The sequence below is a fragment of the Macaca nemestrina genome, chromosome X (genome assembly GCF_043159975.1).
Source record: "Macaca nemestrina isolate mMacNem1 chromosome X, mMacNem.hap1, whole genome shotgun sequence".
NCBI classification, from domain to species: Eukaryota; Metazoa; Chordata; class Mammalia; order Primates; family Cercopithecidae; genus Macaca; species Macaca nemestrina.
Window position 1 is genome coordinate 106,364,651 of NC_092145.1, and position 24,543 is coordinate 106,389,193.

The 24,543-nt window shown below is 40.7% G+C and overlaps 1 protein-coding gene across 4 annotated transcripts in view; it reads left to right on the forward strand.

Moving 5' to 3' along the window:
* LOC105493780 (family with sequence similarity 120 member C) overlaps positions 1–24,543 on the forward strand; it is a 124,367-nt gene that overhangs the window by 7,903 nt on the left and 91,921 nt on the right. For 3 of the 4 annotated variants that reach the window (XM_071089349.1, XM_071089350.1, XM_071089348.1), the window contains exons 2-4: positions 16,104–16,350; positions 17,962–18,044; positions 24,366–24,494. In XM_071089349.1, the coding sequence (XP_070945450.1) occupies positions 16,104–16,350; positions 17,962–18,044; positions 24,366–24,494 (459 nt within the window). The other variant, XM_011761677.2, reaches the window with a different exon arrangement.

The window sequence follows — 24,543 nt, forward strand, 5'->3', positions numbered from 1 at the left end:
TTAAGTAATATGCTTAGAACATTATATGGCACGTAGTAAATGCCATATAAATGCCAGCTGCTATTATATTGACTAAAATATCTTGTAGCAGGGCATGGTGGTGCACACCTGTAGTCTCAGCTACTCAGGAGGCTGAGGCAGGAGGATCGCTTGAGCCTGAGAGGTTGAGGTTGCACTGAGCTGAGATCGCACCACGGCACTGCAGCCTGGGTGACAGAGTTAAGACCCTGTATATAAAAAAAAAAAAAATACAAAATATCTTGTGCACCTAGTAGGTTGGACATTGATCACCTCACTCTCATGCTTTAAGCTTAGCATGGCATGCCATGGCATGCCTTCATGATCTGCCCACCATTATCTAGCCCAATTTTACCCCATTTTTCTTATCAGGACAATGCTTTTCAGTTCAGTTAATATTTTTGAGCACCTGTTCTGTGCCAGACACTATTCTAAGTACTATGAACAATAGAATTAATTTACTCAGACTATGTTTATTGGACTCCTGTGTGCCAGGCAAAGTTCAAGATTATGAGGATACAGCAGTGAATAAAACAGATTTCTGACCTCATGAAACATATTCTAATGAAGAAGATAGACAACAAACAAGATAAATAGGCAAAATATGTTTTGTGACATAGGAAATGCTGTGGAGAAAATGAAGTAGGGAAGTGAGATAAGGAGTGTTGAAGTCAGGGGTCCAAAGCATGGTACCCTACCCTTCCTCTGTAGAGGAAACAAGGAAGAAAGTACTTACGATATAAGTCCCCAGGATCCTTTCTCTGGCCCTTGTCATTAGGCCCAGGGACATACCCAATAGAAGTGGCAGAAACCAGGATTTGCATACCAGAAGCAAAACCCTTGCCCGTTCATCTGTATCACATGAGGAAATTACAAAGGTTATGGCAAGGATGGCAAACTGGCAGCCCATAGGCCTTATGTGGCCCATTCATGTATTTTTGCATTGGCCCACATATTTTTTTCCTTTTCTTTTTGAAAGCACTTCATTTATTTTCATTGATCAATAGTGTTCACCAGGATCTGAAATCAAATAATGCACTTGGACTGAATATTAAGGCATCATCTAGTTGTATGAATTGAATGATTATCATTTCCTGCTGTCGTTTAACTTGCATTATTTTTTAACAAGTTCGAATTTGTTGCCAACTTTTAAAAATAGAGAAATGTTGCAAAAAAGTCTCTTTCCAGCTACTGAAATATCAGATCCTCTGGCAATACTGCTTAACCCCTTTTGGTGAACCACATGGTCTTCATTTATTGGTCTCTACAGCTCCATGGTGTCTCCCTGCCACAATGACGAAGTGCCACTTGTCATTCATGGTAGACATCTTCTACAATGGCTCCCAATGATTCCCACCTCCTGGTATTCACACCCTTTTGTAATCTCCTCCCATCCCCCCAGTTTGTGGGCTGGACCTAGTGACTTGCTTCTGATGAGCAGACTACAACAAAAGTGATGGGATGTCACTTCCAAGATTAGGTTATAAAAAACTGTGACTTCCATCTTGTTTGCACTCTCTCTCTCTTTCTCTCTGGCTCTTCTTGCTTGATCACTCTGATGAAGCAAGCTGCCATGTTGTGAGCTGCCCTATGGAGAGACCCACAGGAAAAGAAACTGAGGGAAGCCTCCAACCAACACTCAGTGAGGAACTGAGGCCCTCAGTCCAACTACAGCCCGCAAGGAACTGAATTGCTGCCAACAACCACGTACGTGAGTGAGCTTGGAAGCGGATCTTTCCCCAGGCGAGCCTTGAGATGACTGCAGCCCTGGCTGGCACCTTGATTGAAGCCTGTAGGAGACCTTGAGCCAGAGGACCCAGCTAAGCCATGCCTACAGATACTATGAGATAATAAATGTTGTTTTAAGCCACTAAGTTTGGGGGCTAATTTGTTACACAGAAATAGATAACTGAAACACCATTGATTGTTGTGCTTGTTCTTTTTAAATAATATTTTTGATGAACACGAAATATTTCTCATACCCACATCTGTGCAAAGTGAAAACAATCTTTTTTATGGAAGAAGTTCACGTGTTTGAACAGGAGAGAGCCTATTTCTTTGTGGAATTGATGAATTTTCATATCCATCTAAATAAAATGTGTCTGTTGAAAGACTACAATTTAAGATAGATACCAGTTGAAAGTAAACCACTGTAAGAAATATCACTGTACGGCCGGGTGCGGTGGCTCACGCCTGTAATCCCAGCACTTTGGGAGGCCAAGGCAGGTGGATCACCTGAGGTCGGGAGTTCGAAACCAGCCTGACCAACATGGAGAAACCCTGTCTCTACTAAAAATATGAAATTAGCCGGGCATGGTGGCGCATGCCTGTAATCCCAGCTACTCGAGAGGCTGAGGCAGGAGAATCACTTGAACCTGGGAGGTGGAGGTTGCAGTGAGCCAAGATCGCACCATTGCACTCCAGCCTGGGCAACAAGAGTGAAACTCCATCTCAAAAAAAAAAAAAGAAAAAATCATACAAAAAGGATGAGTGCTGAAATGAAAAGAACTTAAAAATGTACTTGGAATTTCAACAGGCTATATTTCTAGATACAGATAAAATAAGTGATGCCACAGAAGGCAATTATGTATTAAATGAAAAAACTGCCAGGACTTGAAAGCCTTTTTTATACAGTAGTTTTATAGAAGTGTTTGTCAAGTACAACAGAAATTATGTTATAAACAAGCATTTGCAAAGGTAGGAAATACTTTGGCTCAGGATGTCAGACATTGATGGCTAAACATTCTTGGGACAGATTTAGTCAAAAAGTTAAATTATTTTTGGAGATTTACATAGCAGTTGGTTACAACAGATTAAAAACTACATCCACATAGCTGTACAGTTAGCTGTATTCCTAGCCAGTGGTTCTCAAAGTATGGTCCCAGACCAACAGCACTGTACCATCTGGAAACATGTTGGAAATACACATTCTCAGTCCCTTACCCCTTTGGACCTACAGAATCAGAAACTGGTGGGAAAGGTGGGGGAGCTTATGGATCTGTTTCAACAAGCCCTCCAGCTGATTCTGATCATGCTAAAGTTCGAGAGCCACTGCACTTAAGTATGATTCATGTGTTAAGAATTTGATGTAACCTGACTCTTGGACTCATCACAGGTACATCTGGAAATACCTGGATTTTGTGTGATGAGAAAAGTCTTCAGATTTTTAATATCAATTGGTCGAAATTAGTAAGTATGACTACAGGTGGTGCTTCTGCAATAGTGTTTAGAACTGTTGGACCCAAGAAACAATTTGAAGCAGAAACACTTTCCGGGGACCTAAACTTAAAGCTCTTTCTGCTAAAAGCTTAGAAATGAATCAGTCAGATCAGGAACTAGTAATTAACATGGTGGTTTGCTCCACAACTGAATACTTTGCTTGGTGAATTATTGGGTGCATGTTATGGAAATCTGCCCTATTACACGGAGGTTGATTGGCTTAGTTGAAGCATGGTACTCAAGATACTGAAAAAAATGACTTGGCATCCACCACACCCGCAGAGAGTGAAATAAAATATTTGGCTTGTTTGGTTGATTTTACAACTCATCTAGACACTGAATAAAAACAGCATTGTTCATAAATACCTTCACAAATGTATGGTTGTACTTGCTTGTTCCTAGCAAAATTATGCCTTTGAGAAACTCATTTGGCAAGAGATAAACTGGCTGACTTTTCTTTGCTGAAATTGGTTTCCAAGAATTGAAAGTGATGGCCTGAATTACATTCCCACAGTTGTGAAGTTGTCTGTTGAATTCCAGAAAAGGTTCTCTGACATATTTGATGAAAATGAACTAATATTGTTCAATTAGCCTTTCTCAGTGTTTAGAGTATGAAAGAAGAGCTACAATGGAGATTCTGAATTACTGTGCCGTGGTGCTGAAAATGAAGCATGATGTCATTGAAATGCCGAATTCTACAAATACTTTGGAAGTAGTTACTGAAACATAAAAAACACTGTGCCAAACTTCTGTGTTTGGAAATGCCTACATTTCTAAACAGCTGTTTTCCGTTATGAAATAGGATCAAATTAGTCACTTGAAGTGAAAGCATTCAAGGCTGAATTCTGTACTGCATGTTGTAACACAAAAATATAAGACCTAACGTTGACCTCTTGGCACATAAATGTGTCAGGCCTCCAGTTCCAAGTCAAAGGAGAATAAACTACCAAAAAAAAAATGTAATGATAAATTTTCTAGTTTTTCACTTATGTCTTTAATGTAAAACGTAAACTCCAGTATTTTGCATGTATAAACACCCACAGCTTAAATAAAAATACATTTCTGTGTGTGTGTTTTTTATTTTTAAACACAGGGTCTTGCTCTGTTGCCCAGGTTGGAGGGCAGTGGTGTGAACATGGCTCACTATAACCTTGAACTCCTGGGCTCAAAACAATCCTTCCACCTCTGCCTCCCCAGTAGCTAGGACTACTGGCATGTGCCACCCAAACCCAGCTAATTTTTAAGGTTTTGTTTTGTTTGTTTGTTTTAGAGACGGTCTTGCTAGGTTGCCCAGGCTGATCTCAAACTCCTGGCCTCAAGCAATCCTCCTGCCTCAGCCTCCCAAAGTGCTGGGATTACCCACCATGCCTAGCCAAAAATTACATTTCTGGAAGTTAATTTTTCTTTACTCAGCCCCTTCATTCATGTTAGCTGCCCATCCCTGTAAGCATTTACAGCCCCTAGTTCAAAGACTCTTAGAAATTTATTGTGATCATTGTCCTCTATGCAGTTCCTGTCCTCCTTTCTGAGGTAACCCAGAGGTTCCCTTGGATTCTCGCTCTCTTACTCCTAAGGATACTTTTCATGAGACCTCTGACTTTTCAGTTGTGAAGATTTGCTTTGGGCTAAACAAGTGCCTATTCTGGTATCTACTTGTCTCAAATTATTTCTGAGGACCTTCAGGCAGTTCATACCACAGACTTCATCTCTGCAAAACAGACTTTCATAACTACTTTTTCAGTCTGTGCCAGCTATTATATTATAAATTGTAAGTCTTAGAATTGGGTAGGAATTAGATAAATCTCCATTTTACAGATGAAGAAGCTAAGTGACTTGTCCCCACAAACTTTGATCATAGTTTCACTGGATGCCAAAGTTCTTGCTGTATACACTGATAACAAAAGTTAGCATCAAAGTACAGTTTCCAGCCCGTGGTTGACACACAACAGGTTTTTTAAAAATCCAGCTTTTCCCTTTTGTTCTTAAATGTGACAGAAGGCTTCATCTGCAGAAATGGGCTGGCTTCTGGCAGCCTAAGAGTACTAAAATTGGGCCGGGCGCAGTAGCTCACACCTGTAATCCTAGCACTTGGGGAGGCCGAGGTGGATGGATCACCTGAGGTCAGGAGTTCGAGACCAGCCTGGCCAACATGGTGAAACTCTCTCTACTAGAAATACAAAAATTAGGAGGTTGTGGTGGTGGGTGCCTGTAATCCCAGCTACTTTGGGAGGCTGAGGCAGGAGGATTGCTTCAACCTGGAGGTGGAGGTTGCAGTGAGTTGAGACCACGTCATTGCACTCCAGCCTGGGCAACAAGAGCAAAACTCCATCTCAGAAAAGAAAAAAGAGTACTAAAATTGGGTATTCGCAAATTAAAATTAGGACCTTAATAGTGTGTACTGAACACTGGATCGGTATTCTACTACCTCTAGCTTGACTGCCATATTTCATGGCCAAGACTACCAATTATGTGCATGTAGATAATTGAAATTCTTACAGTTGAGAGGGAAGGCCACCTTATCAATGTTTCCTTGAAGTAACTGGTTCCTAATTGCTGCTATTCTTTCAATACGTTATTCTTTAGCTTTGTGATTATCAGTCTGGTCTCTTAATGGTTGGTTGTTGAACTCCACAATGTAGTGATGCATATTTGCATCAACAGTAGTTTCAGTCTGTAATTATTTAGTAGTTAGAGTTCAAGGCACAGTGGCCTTCCAGTTGAAATGTAAGTCATCTGTATTTCTGTTGCTTAACCAGACTTACACATAATCCATCCCGCCCTCGAATCTTCTTATAAGGTGATAATTCCTTACTGTCTTTGAATTCTTTTTGCCTTGGTGAGAACAGGTAGAGAAGATAGACCACAGAACTCTGCCTGAGTCAGTCACTAGTTTGGTATATTTAGCATGGTAGAGGGGCTTGAGGGAATATGGGACAAGCTGGAGGAAGTCAAGTACTGCAGAGGTCAGAAAGCAGTATTGCCTCTAGTTTGAAGTTAACGTTAACAAGCATTTATTATACTCTTTTTATGGTCCAGGCAGAGTGCTAACATAATTCTGCCACTAATGGGCTTACAGTCTAGTTATTTTTTTATGCCCTTGTGTTTATTGTGTTACTTGTGAGTTGATCTCAGATTACTTTATGCCCACTTTTCCAGTTTCCTTTATTTGAGAAACAGTGTACTTAATGGAAAGACCATTGTTTTTTAGAGACAGGATCTCACTCTGTTGCTCAGACTGGTGTGCGGCGCATGATCTCGGCTCACTGCAGCCTCAACTTTCTGGGCTCAAGCGATCTTCCCACCTTAGCCTGAGAAGCTGGGACCACAGGCATGTGCCATCATGCCTGGCTAATTTTTTAAACAATATTTGGTAGAGATGGGCTCTCACTGTGTTGCCCAGGCTGGAATCCTTGGCTCAGGCGATCTTCCTGCCTCTCCCTCCACCTCCTAAAGTGCTGGGATTACAGGCATGAGCCACTATGCCTAGCCCTGAAAGAGCATTATTTTAAAGTCAGACCTAATTGCTTCAAATCCAAGTACTACCATATTGCTAGCTGTGTGATTTGGAGCAAGTTACTTAAGTTTTCCAAGCTTCTGTTTTCTCTGTTTAAGTAAAGGAGAGGGAGGGGGATGAATGATCTAATACCCATTTCACAGAGTTAGAAGGATAAATGAAATATGCCTAGCCCAGTGTCTATCTTGAAATATTAATCACTGCAGTTAGCTCAATGAGGTCAAAGACTCTTGGCTCTTGTTACTGCTGTGTTTCCATAACTCGATTGGTGCCTGGCATATATCAGTGCCTAGCTCAGTACATATTGGTTGCAAGTTGAAACAGTTCATTGGTTGCCTACTCTGTGCGAGTGGTCTACGTACTGGAGATAACAGCAGTGAACAAAACATTTTTAAAATCTCAGCCTTCTTGAAGCTTACATTCTAGTGATTAATACTTCTGGTTGTTTTTAATATCAAATACTCTTCCAATGTTTCTGAAAGAGCCACAGTATGTAATACATAAAATGGGGACTATGAGCTCAGGTTGAAGAGAAAGTAGGAACACCAGGTCAGGTGCGGTGGCTCATGCCTGTAATCTCAGCACTTTGGGAGGCTAAGGTAAGAAGACTGCTTGTGTCCAGGAGTTTGAGACCAGCCTGGGCAACATAGCAAGATCTGTCTCTACACAAAATCAAAAATTAACCAGGCATGGTGATACACACCTGTAGTCCCAGCTATTCGGGAGGCTGCAGTGGCAGGGTTGCTTGAACTCGGGAGGTTGAGGCTGCAGTGAGCCGTGATCCTGCCACTGCATTCCAGCCTTGGTGACAAAATGATACCTTCAAAAAATAAAAATTAAAAAAAGTAGGAACACTAATTCTCTCTGGTTATTTGGTCCAGTCTCCACCTATGAAGATTCTGGTTTGGGGAAGCACAGTTTGAAAGCCACTTCTTTAGACTACCTGTGGTTGGAAATGAGACATGTCTTCTCAGCTGTTTTCCCCTGAGGTTTTCGTTTCTGTTTGTTTGTTTGTTTGAGACAGAGTCTCGCTCTGTCGTCCAGGCTGGAGTGCAGTGGCGCGGTCTCGGCTCATTGCAACCTCCACCTCCCGGGTTCAAATGATCTTCCTGCCTTAGCCTCCTGAGTAGCTGTTACTACAGGCACCCGCCACCACACCCGGCTAATTTTTTTTTTTTTTTTTTTTTTTAAATAGAGACGGAGTTTCACCATATTGGCCGGGCTGGTTTCGAACTCCTGACCTTGTGTTCCACCTGCCTTGGTCTCCCAAAGTGCTGGGATTACAGGCATGAGCCACCACACCCGGCCTCCCCTGAGTTCTGTAAACAGATGTCACTTCCTCTCAAAAACCATCACCCCACTGACTGTTGAGGTGCCTTTACTCTGTGTTCCCATGGTACCCTGTGCTCCATAACTTCTCACACGTTAGGTGTCTTGCTTTGTGCTGTCTGCATCATGGCACTTAGTAGGCCCTCAACCTCTATTCACTGAACTGAACGGTGAACCAGCAATTAAAAGCTATAGATGGTCATTCAGAATCTCAACTCTCGCTTTCTTTAAAACTCAAATGTGCTGTTTTTTCTGATCAGTTGTTTGGGTATGTTATAGTTGAATCTCTCCTAAATCATTTTACTCTCCTGGAAAATTGCAAGGTTAACGACTAAACTGGACCAATTTGGGCCAGGCGCGTACAGGTGGTACCAGTGATGATAAATGTGTAAATTGAGCCACAGTGCTCACTATTCTGACGGTCATTGTTGGCTCTTTGCCCTGTCAGGATTGAATGCAGATTGTATTTTGCTGGGAATAAATTGCCATGTTGTGTGATCTGACTAGGTAAGTGTTTCTTAAACTTGCTTCATCATGAAATCATCTGGGGTTCTTGTTAAAAACAGATTTCCAGCCTGACCCTAGACCTACTGAATCAGACTTCAGGGGAGGGGCTTAGAACAGCGATTACTTCCAAGGAATGAGAGTAAAAGGACTATTACTTTTCATTCTACATACTGCCATATTGTTTGATTTTTTTTCCCTGAATGTGTTCAGCTTTTATTCAGTTGCAATTTTATATTTTGATTAACTTACAATTCATGGTACAAAAATTCAAAAGATACAAAAGGGTGTGTGATAAAAAATATTCAACCCCTTTCCCAGTCACTAGGTTCTCCTCCCTGGAGGGGACCAATATTATCAGTTCATTGTGTATTCTTTCAGAGATACTATGGCTATAAAAGCAAATATATATAGTTACACATTTTATATATATATGCACATTTTACATATATACATATTCTACACAAAAAATACCTTTTAAAAACAGCATAGTATAATGTTCTGTACCTTGCATTTACCATTTACCATATCTTGGTGATTTTTCTATGTGTATAGATAGAGTTTTGTCATTTTTTATGGTTTTGCACTATTCCATTGTATGTATACATTATGATTTACTTAACTAGTCCCTTATTGATGGGCAATTAATTAGGTTGTTTCCAGTCTTCACCTATTACAAATAATGCTGCAGTAAATATTTTGTGTTTGCAGAGAAGTTGCTCATACTTAGGCACTTGCATTGTTGTTCCAAGTGCTTTACATATCTAAAAAGGTAAATCCCTGAAAGGAGAATTGCTGGGGCAAAGGGTATGCACGTTTGTAATTTTGAAAGGTCTTGCCAAATCGCTCTCCCTAGAGATTCTACCATTTATACCCCTACCAGGAATGTTTGCAAGTGCCTGTTTCCTTCACCAGTACATTATTTGCTAATCTTGTAGGTGAAACATCATGTTTCAGTATTATTTTAATTTTTATTTCTCTTATCACAAGTGAGTTTGATCATCTTTTTATATGCTTAAAATCTATTTGTTTCCTTTTTTGTGAAATGTTCTCTTAGATTGTTAGGTTTTTTTCCCTTCTCTATTAAGGAAATTAGTCTTCTGCACTGTAAGTTGCGCATTTTTTTGCAGATTGTCATTTGTCTGTTGAGCTTACTTACATTGGTTTTTCCCAAGCAGAAATGTTTGATTTTTTTTTTCTTATTCATCAGTCATTTATACATTCTTACTGTGGAAATGTTTGATATTCATATAGTCAAGAGTATTGACCGTTTTCTGGGGGTGTTACTGGATTTGCTCATAAACTATCCCCACTCTGAGATTATACAAAATTTCCCTCATGTCTTTTATTATTATTTTTATTTTTATTATTACTATTTTTTTTGAGACGGAGTCTTGCTCTGTCACCCAAGCTGGAGTGCAGTGGTGCGGTCTTGGCTCACTGCAACCTCTACCTCCTGAGATCAAGCAATTCTCCTGCCTTAGCCCCCCGAGTAGCTGGGATTACAGGCACCAGCCACGATACCTGGCTAAATTTTGTATTTTTAGTAGAGACGGGATTTCACCATGTTGGCCAGGCTGGTCTCGAACTCCTGACCTCAAGTGATTTGCCCGCCTTGGTCTCCCAAAGTGCTGGGATTACAGGCATGAGCCACCGTGCCTGGCCTATTATTTTTATGGTTATCCTAGTTAAAGTGTGAAGTATGGATCCATGTTTTTCTCCTCAAATGACTCTTCAGTTATCCGAACACCGTTTGTTAAATAATCTTTATTACTTTTCTAATCTAAAAACTGAGTTTTTTAAGAACAAATAAATGGCATATAAATAAAGGGAAGGGGAACTGCTATATGTTAAGATCCTTAGAAGCCATATCAACCAAATACAGCATGTGAATTCTATTTGAATCCTGATTTGAACAAAGCAACCATCAAAAGACATTTTGGGGACAATCACAGAAAGTAGAATAGGGACTGGATATTATGATATTAAGAAATTGTTAATTTTGTTGGGTGTAATAATGGTACTATTCGTTACTTTAACTGTGAGAGTTAAATAATGAAGTATTTATGGGTGAAGTGATTTGATGTCTGGAATTTGCCTTAAGATATGCCAGGAATGGTCAATAGCTTATGAAAAGATATTCAACATCACTAATCCTCCGAGAAATGCAAATCAAAACCACAATGAGATATTACCTCACACTCATTAGGATGGCTACTGTTAAAAAACACACAGAAAATAAGTGTTGACAAGGATGTGGATAAATTGGAACCCTTATGTACTGTTGGTGGGATTGTAAAATGCTGCAGCTGCTGTGGAAAACAGTATGGAGGTTCCTTAAAATATTAAAAATAAAACTACCATATAATTCAGCAATTCCACTTCTGAGTATATATCTAAAACAATTGAAAGCAGGATCTCTAAGAGATATTTGCACACCCATGTTCATAGCAGTACTATTCACAGTAGCCAAGAGTTGGAAGCAACCCAAATGTCTATTGATGGATGAATGGATAAACAAAATGTATAACATACAATAGAATATTATTCAGCCTTAAAAAGGAAAGAAATCCTGTTACATGCTACAATATGGATGAACACTTGAGAACATTATGCTAAGTGAAATAAGCCAGTCACAAAAGAACAAATTCCATATGATTCCGCTTATGTGAGGTGTCTAAAGTAGTCAAATTTATAGAAACAGAAAATAGAATTGTGGTTACCAAGAGCTAGGAGGAGGGAGAAAAGGGAGCTGTTACTTAATGGGTATAGAATTTCAGATTTGCAAGATGAAAATATTCTGGAGATACGTTATATAACAATGTGAAAATCCATAACACAGCTGAACTGTACGCTTAAAAATAGTCAAGATGGTAAATTTTATGTGGTTTTTAATCCCAACAAAAAATATTAAAATACCATAGAAAGGCCAGGCGTGGTGGCTCACACTTCTAATCCCAGCACTTTGGGAGGCTGAGGAGGGTGGATCACCTGAGGCCAGGAGTTCGAGACCAGCCTGGCCAACATGGTGAAACCCTGTCTCTACAAAAAATACAAAAATTAGCCAGGTGTGGTGGCATGTGCCTGTAATCCAGCTACTAGGGGGGCTAAGGCAGGAGGATCACTTAAACCTGGGAGGCAAAGGTTGCGGTGAGCTGAGATCATGCCACTGCACTCCAGCCTGGGCAACAAAGCAAGACTCTATCTCAAAAATATATATATATACACACACACACACACACCATAAAAAGGAGAGGGGCAAGGTAGATGAAACAAGAATGACTTAACATTGATAACAATTGAAAGTGGGTAATGCTTTCATGGGGGTTCATTACCTTTGTATGTTTAAAATTTTCCGTAATAAAAAGTTCTTAAAGTTCTTAAAGCTTTAGGGGAGCTTGGGATTTGTGAACAGAACTGAATTTGAATCCTAGCTCCACTTTTTAAAAATCAAGGTATAACTCATATACCATAAAATTCAACGTTTTGAAGTGTATAATTTAATGGTCTTTAGTATATTCATAGTGTTGTGCAGCTATCACCACTATCCAGAAGATTTTTATAATCTCAAAGGGTAACCCAGTACGTACTAGTCTTATTCCCCATCCCCACAATCCCTGGCAACTACTAATTTATTCTTCCATCTCTTTGGATTTGCCTATTCTGGGCATCTCATATGAAAGAAGTCATACAATATATGACTTTTTGTGTCTGGCTTGTTTCATGTTAGCATTCTGTTTTCAAAGTTCATTGATGTTGTAGCATAAATCCCTACTTCATTCCTTTTTATCGCCAAATAATATTTCCTTTTATGTATATACCACATTTTGTTTATCCATTCATCAGTTGATAGACATTTGGGTTATCTCCACTTTTGGGCTATTATGAATAAGCCTGCTGTGAACTTTCATGTACAAGTTTTTGTGTGAACATAGCTTTTCAGTTCTCTTGGGTATATACTTAGGAGTGGAATCGTTGGATCATGTGATAACTATGTTTAACCATTTCAGGATCTCTGAGACCATTTTCCAAAGCAACTGCACCATTTTTCATTCCCACTAGCAATTTACAAGGATTCCAGTTTCTCTGCATCCTTGCCAACACTCATTATTTTCCATTTTTTGATTATAGCCATCCTAGTGGGTGCTAACTGGTGTCTCATTTTGGTTTTGATGGGCATTTCTGTAATGACTAATAATGTTGAGCAGTTTGTCACGTGCTTATTGGCTAGCTTCACTTTTTAGCTATGTGACTTTGGTCAAGTTCTCTAACCTCTGACCCTCATTGATCGTTTGTCTTTAAAATGAAGATAATAATGCCTCCTGACGTTATTGCAAGGTTAGTGGACGTGAGGTGGGTTTGGAACAGTGCCTGGTACATAGTAGGTACTTAATCGATACCTAATACTACTTTGCTCCTTGAGCTGTGGATAGCTTGCAATCTAGTGATTTCACTACATCTGCTGTAGAAGTTAAATGCTGAGATGATAGTGCCCTCTGATTTGCCAGAGCTGTTTTTCTTTTTAACAATCTCACTAGGCCTTTCTTTACTATTCTGTACCAATCAACTCCTGTTCTCTGTCCTTTCTAGTTGGAAGGACATGGTTAGGACCATGGAGATAAAAGAGTAAGATAGAACCTGTGACCTTAAAACTTGAAGATGATGGTATTGTCAAATTAGTTCTGTGACTGTGTCATCCATCTCTGTGCTATAAGAGTGAAGAGGAGGGGAATTAAAAATAATTTGTCCAAGAGGTGGCAGGCCTATGGAAAGTATTCAGAACATTGGGAAAGAGAGGCAATAAGGCATTCTAGGCAGGGAAACCAAGTGAGCAAAGGCAGGGAAGCAGGAGTAGTCTTGGAAGTGGGTAGTTAGAAAATTAGCCTGTTAGGAGAGGGGTATTGCGGAATTGAGAGATTCATGAGATTCTTATTCTATTGTTTTCCATTACCTACTCCAGAATATTTAGTAAAAGAAGTCCTATACCTGGAATCATGAAACTTTTGTTCTAATCTTGGTTCAGCTGCAATTAGCTAGGTCAAGTCATTTATCCTCTCTAGGCCTCAGTTGCCTATGTGATAAAATGAATGATTGGATTAGTTCAGTGATTCTTAATTGGGGGTGTGCATGAGAACCTACTGAAAACTGTTTTGAAATATAGGTGTTTGGATCACACTCAAGACATTGTTCCAGGCTGGGTACAGTGGCTCACGCCTGTAATCCCAGCAGTTTGGGAGGCCGAGGCCGGCGGATCACCTGAGGTCAGGAGTTTGAGACCAGCCTGGCCAACATGGTGAAACCCCATCTCTACTAAAAATACAAAAATTAGCCGGGTGTGGTGGCATGCACCCGTAGTCCCAGCTACTCAGGAGGCTGAGGCAGGAGAATTGCTTGAACCCGGGACACGGAGGTTGCAGTGAGCCAAGATCAGGCCACTGCACTCCAGTCTGGGTGACAGAGTAAGACTGTTTCCAAAAAAAAAAAAACGAAAACAAGAAATAAATAATTCCAGCAGATCTGAGGTGAAGCTCAGGTTTGTATATTTTGGAAAAGATCTCCAGGTGGTTGTGATGTACATTCCTAGTGTTTTAAGAGCTACCAAATTGATTAAAAATCACTAGTCCTTGGCTTTCTGGAGTTGAAATCACTTGAATGGTGGCATAATCGGCTTCAGACCAGCTAAAGATTAAGTGTTGTAGTAGAAAGGGTCTTTGGTGACACCAAGAGAATTTGATGTCAGTGTGACCCAGGTTGCTGTTTCCCAACTTGATAGCTCTGAGTATGGCATCTTACTTTTCTGAGCCTCAGTTTCCTCATCTGTAAAATGGGGCTTCTAATACCTGCATGGTGTGGTTGTGATGATGAGAGAGAAAATATCACACTTAGTAACTGTGCCTGGTACAAGGTCAATGGATGCTCAACCAATGACTTGTATGAGTGGTGTGCTGGAAGAAACTATTACCAGGGGACAGCATAAAACTTTACTCCTACCCTGACACATCTGGAGTTACTCATATCTCTAGGCATAAATATGTTACAATACTTTTTGGCTCCTTTGCCTGGATATCAAATGAATATCGACCTTGCTTCACTATCTGCTTACTGGTGTCTCTCCCCTTGTATGTGACATGACTAGCAACTGTAACTAGACTCCTTTTCCATAATCTAGCAAAAGTTTAATGCGTTGAAACTCCTGTTAAACTCCAGAAAACTACCATTCCAACTTAAATGAAAAATAGATTAGTTGAGTTGAAAAAAACCATCAAGGTCCACAGGCTCTAGAGCCAAAATCTGGGCTTTGCTCCTCCTCGTCATATGACCTTGGGGCTAATAATGTATAAAATGGGGATAATAATAATAGGTATGCCCTCACAAGGTTGTTGTAAGTATTAAATGAATTAATGCACATAGTACATATTCAGTATCTGTTAGCCATTATTATTACTACTGTGTACCAGGTCTTATGTGGGAGCCAGGAATACAGAGGTAAATTCTCTATATGGTCAAGGAACTTAATCTGGTGGAGCCGGTATACAGATAATTTCAGTATACTTCAAGTACAGCAATAGAGGCATGTACAGGAAGAGTACTTAACAGTTTACCTCTATTACATAAAAAATAATGATCTCCAGGAAGAAGCACGGTACAACAGAAAGTATGCATTCCAGAGTCAGATCAGCCTGGATTTGAATCCTGCCTACCACTCACTCATTCTGCAACTTTGGGGGCAGTCAATCTCTCGTAGCCTTAGTTTCCCCATTTCTAAAATGGGGTGAAGTTTCTGACTTCTCACCGTTGGAAGTGCAACTATTTAGGTGCCCTGCGACGTAGGGTGCTACTAAGAAAAAAAAGCAAGGACTTTTTAAAAACAGTTAGATAAACTTAGATTTCTATGTATATTTCTACGTCTTAAGTTTTTCATCCATATGTACCTACCTAAGGTTAATGACGAGATAATATATATAAAATATGTACAGCATATAGATGCTGAGCAATAAATAATAGCTTTATTATCTAACAGAAGTCTCTAATGTTATTGTTTGAGGTAAAAACTTAAGTAATATATACCTTGTTAATTTCAGTATTCTAATTTTGAAGAGCCTCAGGGCAAGTTTCATGAAAGGAGTGAAAAAAAACTGGGGGAATGAACACATGTATAACGCTGTCTGTGTTTACAGTAATAATCAAGTTGTAGACTGGGAGAGCATTTTTGTTTTGTTTTTTAAGAGTATTCTGTTCTGGTTGGGCGCAGTGGCTCACGCCTGTAATCCTAGCACTTTGGGAGGCCAAGGCAGGAGGATCACTTAAGCTCAGGAATTTGAGACCAGCCTGGGTAGCATAGTGAGATCTCATCTCTGTATTTAAAAAAAAAAAGTAAAAAATGTTAAAAGAATGTTCTCTTCTGTCACATACAATCTCAAATTTCACCAAACTATAAAATTTAGTTACTAAACCTCCTGACCTTCTAACAATACAAATCAGCTTCTGTGGCATGACACGTTCTCTTCTTCCCTCCTAGGTCTTTCAGAGCCTTGAAGACCACCATTTGGAAGTGGTGGCGTTTTTCAGGGAAAATGGCTTTCATGGCCTTCTTGCCCATGACTCCGAGTATGCGCTCTACAATATTCCCTCTTACTACAGTTCCCATGCTCTGAAACTGAGCTGGAATGGGAAGAACCTCACTACCAACCAGTTCCTGATGCAAGAAGTAGCCAAGCAGCTGGGCCTGAAGAGGATGAATTTCCCCATATTTGCTGCACTGCTAGGTAGGTCATCCAAAGAAAAGACTGCAGTGATTGGTAGTTTCCTCTTCTGGTGTTAAGAGATGAGGACTAGAGTGATTTAGCCTGTCATCATTAGATTTGTCTTCTTAAAGTCTTCACACTAACCACTGCTGGGGAGAACTCAGCATGGTTTTTGGGCTTCTTGATAGAGCACACTAAAACTCAGCATGTTTGTTTTGTGGGTTGCTACAGGTTATTCCAGAACATTATTTAGATTCCTGTAAACCTTCTTCTTTTGCCACATTTTATAACTCTTTTATGCAGAGTATTCTCCAGCCAAATGTTTTATTAGCCCTAAACAACTTTGGTTCCCCACACAGAGCATTAACATTACTTGCCTAGTGTCTCAATTTAGATCAGAAAAACAAATTATTGATTATGTTTTTCTCTTTGTTTCTTTTGTGCTAATATTTTTTATGAAAATTTCCAAATACACAGCAAAATTGAAAAAGGGCTTTGCAGTAAAAACTCTATGTCCACCACCTGTATTCTGCCATTAACATTTTACTATAATTGCCTTATCATATATCTATCCATTCCTTTACCCATCCATCAATCTATCTCTTATTTTATTTTATTTATTTATTTATTTATTTTTGAGACGGAGTCTCGCTCTGTCGCCCAGGCTGGAGTGCAGTGGCACGATCTCGGCTCACTGCAGTCTCCGCCTCCCAGGTTCAAGAGATTCTCCTGCCTCAACTTCCTGAATAGCTGGGACTACAGGCACCCGCCACCATGCCCAGCTAATTTTTATATTTTTAGTAGAGACAGGGTTTCACCACATTGGTCAGGCTGGTCTTGAACTCCTGACCTCAAGCAATCCACCTGCCTCAGCCTCCCAAAGTGCTGGGATTACAGGCGTGAGACACTGTACCTGGCCCAATATATCTCTTAAAGATGTGTTTCAAAGTAAATTGCAGAGAGTTGATTATGTTTTGAATTGGTTATTCAAGTACTTAGCACATGAAGGTTAATATTCTGTCTCAGGCATGACCTTTGCTCTATAATTCCAAAGGACATGAGTTTGGATAATATAATAGAGTCAGCACAAGTTTTGGAATTAGGCCATTGGCAAATCACCAAAGTGACATCTCCCTGGTTTCAGTTTCCTCATCTGTGAAATGCAGATAATAATACCTCATGGTGTTATTGGTAAAGTGAAATGAAATAAGGTATACAAAATGCCCAGCACTCATTAGGCAGTTAGTAATTGGTGGCTGCTATTATAGAAGGCAACATGACTTAGGGGATAAGTAATAGCATGGGCTTTGGAGTTACATTCCTAGCTTTTTATCTTGTTGTATGTACCTATTGGCCAGACCACATTGGGCCAAGTCACCAAACTTATCTGAACCTCAGTTTCCTTATCTGTAAAATGGAAATGATATTGCCATACATAGTCATTATAAAGATGATACATATAATACATATGAAACATATTAAGTGATCAACACAGAGCTACTGTAAGTATTACATTAAGAATATAGACCTATGTGAATTATTTGATCATTTTCTCTCCCAGGACCCCTTTCATGACCTGGAGGTTCTAAGAAAACATTTGTACAGTCAATAAATGATAAATGTACTTTGTAGGTAACCACATCCTCCCAGATGAGGACCTGGCTGCTTTTCACTGGAGCCTCTTGGGACCAGAACATCCTCTTGCATCACTTAAGGTAATGTTTCCTATTTCTTGCCTATACAGATTAGGGGATATGAGGTTTTGATTGGTGTTTTGATGGAATAATTATCTTATATTAGATTTAAAATATTTCACATACATACTAAAGAAAAAAATATTGGTTATGGCCAGGTGTGGTGGCTCACGCCTGTAATCCCAGCACTTTGGGAGGCCGAGGCAGGCAGATCACCTGAGCTCAAGAGTTCAAGACCAGCCTGGCCAACATGGTGAAACCCCGTCTCTACTAAAAATACAAAAACTAGCCGAGCATAGTGGCAGGCGCCTATAACCCCAGCTACTCAGGAGGCTGAGGCAGGAGAATCGCTTGAACCCAGGAGGCGGAGATTACAGTGAGCCAAGATCGTGCCACTACACTCCAGCCTGGGCAACAAAACGAGACTGCATCTAAAAAAAAAAGACAGAAAAAAATTGGTTATGATCAATACCCTTAATATCTCAAGAATTCATACAAATCTATAAAGAAATATACTGATAACCCAATAATGAAATAATGAACAAAAGACAGAAGCAGAAAATTCACAAGAGAGAAAATACAACGACTAGATGTTCAACCTCACTATTGATCAGACATGTAAATTAAATGATCAGTGTGATTTTTCTTTTTCTTTTTTGAGACAGAGTCTCACTCTGTCGTCCAGGTTGGAATGCAGTGGCACAATCTCAGCCAGCTCACTGCAACCTCCACTTCCTGGGTTCAAGCGTTTCTCGTGCCTCAGCCACCCAAGTAGCTGGGATTACAGACATATGAAACCATACCTGGCTTTTTTTTTTTTTTTTTTTTTTTTTGAGACAAAGTCTCACTCTGTCACCCAGACCGGAGTGCAGTGTTGCAATCTCAGCTCACTGCAACCTCCACCTCCCAGATTCAGGCAGTTCTCCTGCCTCAGCCTCCCGAGTAGCTGAGATTACAGGCGTGCACCACCATGCCCAGCTAATTTTTGTATTTTTAATAGAGACAGGGTTTCACTATGTTGGCCAGGCTGGTCTCGAACTCCTGGCCTCAAGTGATCTTCCCGCCTCAGCCTCCCAAAGTGCTGGGATTACAGGCATGAGTCACCGTGCTTGGCCAGTGTGAATTTTTTTTTTTTAACTTAACAGTTGAACAAATATTGAAAAATTAGTTTACCCACTATTATCAAGACTGTTGCAGCCAGGGCATGGTGGCTCATGCCTGTAATCAAAAATTAGCCAGGTGTGGTGGCACATGCCTGTAGTCCCAGCTACTTGGGAGGCTGAGGCAGGAGAATCGCTTGAACCCGGGAGGCGGAGGTTGCAGCGAGCTGAGATCACGCCACTGCACTCTAGCCTGGGTGACAGAATGAGACTCTGACTCAAAAAAAAAAAAAAAAAAAGGACTGTTGTGAGACTGATACCTGCATACACTTCAGGTATCTGTATTCTATTTCCCTCGTTCTTTCATTCTCCTAGATGACTGTTTCATACCTTCTCTGTCTTCAAGCCTCTGATATTTCTCCTCATTTGCTTACTCTCAGTTCATGACCTTACTTCCTATTTTACTGAGAAAATGGAAGCAATGGGAAGAAAACTTCGACGAGTTCTTACCCCCTTCTTCACCTCACCTACAGGAAGGTGTTATCCCCTCTGTGGCCACATATTCTGCCTGCCTCCTATTAATTGTGCATGACCTGTCCATGTTCCTATCTAAGGCCAGTCCCTCTACTTATACTAGGTCCCATCTCTATTTATTTAAAAAAATTTTTTTAAGAGACAGGGTCTTGCTATGCTGCCCAGGCTGGAGTGCAGTGGCACAATCATAGCTCAAGTGATCAATCCTTCTGCCTAAACCTCCTGATAGCTGGGACTATCGGGCACAGCTCCCATCTCCTTTGGCCAACTTAAGAGCATCAGTTCAGCAGTTCTCGCCCTTTTTCTCCTGCATCATCAAGTTTCCTCTTTTCATTGGCTCTTTCCAAATTGTATAAGCATGCATCTATGAAGTTTAAAAATACAACTTTATTTTTTTAAAAAAAGCCTCTCGATCTCACTCTCCCCACCCAAGCTACTGCTCTATATTTCTCCTTATAGAAAACTCCTCTGAAGACTTGTCTACACGTGAGTTTCTTACTGTTCCCTTCCCCTGTTTGCTTTTCAGTTGATTTGCTGAAATTGCTCTCGACAGGGTCACCAATATAACTTCTCAGTTAATAAACCCAGGGCCAGCTGTCGGTTTTCATTTTACTTGACCAGTCAGCAGCATTTGACACAGATGCTTACCCATTCTTCCATAGAACACTTTTTTCACTTGGCATTAAGGACACTACTCTCTTCTTATTTCCTTCCTACCTCACTGACTGCCGCTTCCCAGTCTCTGTTGCTGCTTCCTTGTCTTTTCCACTTGTTAAAGGTGGAATAGCCCAGAGTTCCATCCTGGTTCCCTTCTCTTTTCTTTTCTGGTTTGTTTTGTTTGTTTGTTTGTTTGTTTTTGAGACAGGGTCTCATTCTGTTGCCCAGGCTGGAGTGCAGTGGGGCGATCAAGACTCACTACAGCCTCAAACTCCCAGACTCAATTGGTCCTCCTACAGCAGCCTCTTGAGTAGCTGGGACTACAGGCACATGCCATCATGGCTGGCTAATTTTTTTTGTATATTTTGTAGAGACGTGATCTCACCATGTTGCCCAGGCTGGTCTTAAACTCCTGTGCTCAAGCGATCTTCCCACCTCAGCCTCCCAAAGTGTTGGGATTATAGCCGTGAGCCACCATGCCCGGCCCCTTCTCTTTTCTGTCTCCACATACGATTGATCTCATATAGTCTTATGATTTTAAATACCGTCGGCCTATTGATGACTCCTAAGTTTTATGTCTTCAGCTCTGACCTCTCCCTTGAACTCCAGATTCTAATATCTAACTGCCAATTCAGTATTTTCATTTACATATCCAATAGGCATCTCAAAGTTATATGTTCAAGTGAAAATTCCTGATCTTCTCCCTAAACATGTTTCTCCCACAGCCTTCCTCATTTTTGTTAAAGGCAGCTTCCTCCTTCCATTTTCTTTCTTTCCTTTTTTTTTTTTGAGATGGAGTCTCGCTTTATTGCCCAGGCTGGAGTGCAGTGGCACAATCTTAGCTCACTGCAATCTCCACCTCCTGGATTCAGGTGATTCTCCTGCCTCAGCCTCCTGAGTAGCTGGGACTACAGGCGGGCGCCACCACATCCAACTAATTTTTGTATTTTTAGTATAGACAGGGTTTCATCATGTTGGCCAGGCTGGTCTCAAACTCCTGAGCTCAAGTGATCTGCCCACCTTGGCCTCCCAAAGTGCTGGATTACAGGCGTGAGCCACTGTACTCAGCCCATCCTTCCGTTTTCTCAGGTTAAAATCCTTGGGGGTCATCCTGACTTCCCCCTCTCTCTCCCATACCCCACATCTCATTTGTCAGCAAATACCATCAGCTCTTCCTTCAAAATATACCTACTTCTTACCATTTGCACTGCTGCTGCCCTGACCAAGGCACCATTATTTCTTGCCTGGATTATTATAATAGCTTATTAACTATTGGTCTTCTACTTACACTCTTCCCCTTACCTCCATTTTATTCTCAATATAACAGGAGAGCGACCCTTTAAAAAAAAAAAATGAGATCCTGTCACTTCTCCATTCAAAATCCTTGGCAGGGCACTGTGGCTAACACCTGTAATCCCAGCACTTTGGGAGACTGAGGCAGACGGATCACTTGAGGTCTGGAGTTCGAGACCAGCCTGGCCAACGTGGTGAAACCCCATCTCTACTAAAAACTTAAGAAATGGCCGGCGTGGTGGCTCACGCCTGTAATCCTAGCACTTTGGGAGGCCAAGGCGGGCAGATCGTGAAGTCAGGAGTTCAAGACCAGCCCAACCAACATGGTGAAATCTGATCTCTACTAAAAATACAAAAATTACCTGGGTGTGGTGGTGCGCATCTGTAATCCCAGCTACTCAGGAGGCTGAGGCATAAAAGTCGCTTGAACCCAGGAGGTGGAAGTTGCAGTGAGCTGAGATCATGCCACTGTACTCCAAGCGACAGCGAGACTCCATCTCAAAAAAAAAAAAAAATTAGCTGGGCCTGGTGTTGCGTGCCTGTGACCTTAGCTACTCGGGAGGCTGAGGCAGGAGAATTGTTTGAACCTAGGAGGCAGAGGTTGCAGTGAGCCAAGATCATGCCACTGTACTTCCTTCTGGGTGGCAGAGCAAGACTCTGTCTCAAAAAAAAAATTCTCCAATAGCTTTTCATGTCACTCTCCCAATCCTTACCATGGCCTGGCCTACAAAGCCCTTTACTGTCTGGCCCCCTCTCATATCTCTGATTTCTTTCTTTCTTTTGCTCTTAGAACCTTTGCACTTATCATTCTCTCCACTTGGAATACTTTTCCCCTCATAGCTATTTCTTCACTCCTGAAGGTTTTCTAAAATTTTGTTCTCAGTGAGGCTTTTCTTGATCACCCTATAAAAAATTATATGCACACACTTCTGCAGTAGGGATTGTCTAGAAAACAATTATGTGCACATGTATGCACATACATACTTGCATTCCCTAGCTTCTTCTCTACTCTTCTCTCCACAGCACTTATCTACATCTAGTACTCTACATCTAGTACACAACCGGTTAATTTTTGTATTTTTAGTAGAGATGGGGTTTCACCATGTTGGCCAGGCTGGTCTCGAACTCTGGACCTCAGATGATCCGCCAGCCTCAGCCTCCCAAAGTGCCTGGATTACAGGCGTGAGCCACCGCGCCCAGCCTACACTGTACATTTTACTTATTTAGTTTGTTTAACTCCCCTCACCCTATCCCAACACATCTACACTAGAATTTAAGCTCCCGTGAGGGCAGAGATTTTTGTCTGTCTTGTTCACTGCTGTTTCCCTGGTGCCTAGGACAGTGCCTGGCACATAGGCAGTAAATATTTAAGGAATGAATAATAAAGCCTTTTGGCAAAACAATTTATAAAAATTCAGAAACCTTTAGGAAATTTATACCCTCTGCCTCAGTAATTACAGTTTGAGGAAGCTTGTAATTAAATCATTGGAAAGTGGGCAAGACGTCATACCTATAATTTATGAAAGCATTAAAAACTTTTTCTTTAAAAATGTGTTAAGGGCCAGGTGCAGTGGCTCATGCCTGTAATCCCAGCACTCTGGGAGGCCGTGGCAGGCAGGTCACTTGAGGTCAGGAGTTCAAGAACAGTCTGGCCAACATGGTGAAACCCTGTCTCTACTAAAAATACAAAAATTAGCCGGGCATGGTGGCAGGTGCCTGTAATCCCAGCTGCTCGGGAGGCTGAGGCAGGAGAATTACTTGAACTCAAGAACTGCACATGTGTGCACATAATTGTTTTCTAGACAATCCCTACTTCACTTCAGCCTGGGCGACAGCAAGACTCCATCTCAAAAACAAAATAATAGTAATAATAATAATAGACGGCACCACGAGGGAAATTTTGTATAATCTCAGAGTGGGAATATTTTATGAGCAAATCCAGTGGTGGTGTGTGCCTGTAATCCCAGCTACTCGGGAGGCTGAGGCAGGAGAATCGCTTCAACCCAGGAGGCAGAGGTTGCATTGAACCAAGATTGCACCAGTACACCCCAGCCTGGATGACAGAGTGAGATTCTGTCTCAAAAAAAAAAAACAAAAAGAAAAAAAAGTTTAGGCATCACAAAAACAGGAAAAATAATATATAGTAAATCACCATTATAACATCTTCCAGATCCAACAGTTACCAATATTTTGCCACATTTTCTGGGTTTTCTTGTAGTTGCTAATGTTTTTTTAAAGCAAATCCCTTTCACATTCTTCAGTACACATCTCTAAAATACTTGGGTGATTTCTTACATAAGCATAATGCCATTATTACTCCTGACAAAAATTAATGCTAATTTCTTGGTATCATCTTAATATCCAGTCCATTTTCAGATTTTCCTGATTGTCTTAAAATGGCTTTTTGTGATTAGTTCAAATCAGAATCCAAATGTTGTCAACTCATTATAATATTATATTTAATAGCAAAAAAGCCAAAATGTCTCATGAAAGGAAGCCTGATTAATTGTGAGTGTCATATACAGTAGTTATCTCTGTAGGAAGATAGATGATATGTTTTTATTGCTTTATACTTTTCCATGTTTTCCAAATGTTCTGTACTGAGAATGAAGGGGTGAAACTATTTTTAAAGAAAATATTTTAATTGTCTCTCTGTGGATTTACCAAATTTGGATTCCATATCCCCCCTCAACTTCACCCTTTTTCTTAGTGATCCATCTTTGATGTCAGCGTCCCTTGCTTATCTTGCCTTTTCTAGGTTCGAGCTCATCAGCTGGTTCTTCCTCCCTGTGATGTGGTGATCAAGGCTGTTTCTGAGTATGTCAGTTCCATCAAAGATCCCTCAAACCTGGATGTAGTTGGGAAGGATGTTTTCAAACAGTCTCAGGTAAGTTAGCATTCCCCTTCCTAAGAGTCCTCAATTTTCTTACCTTCTT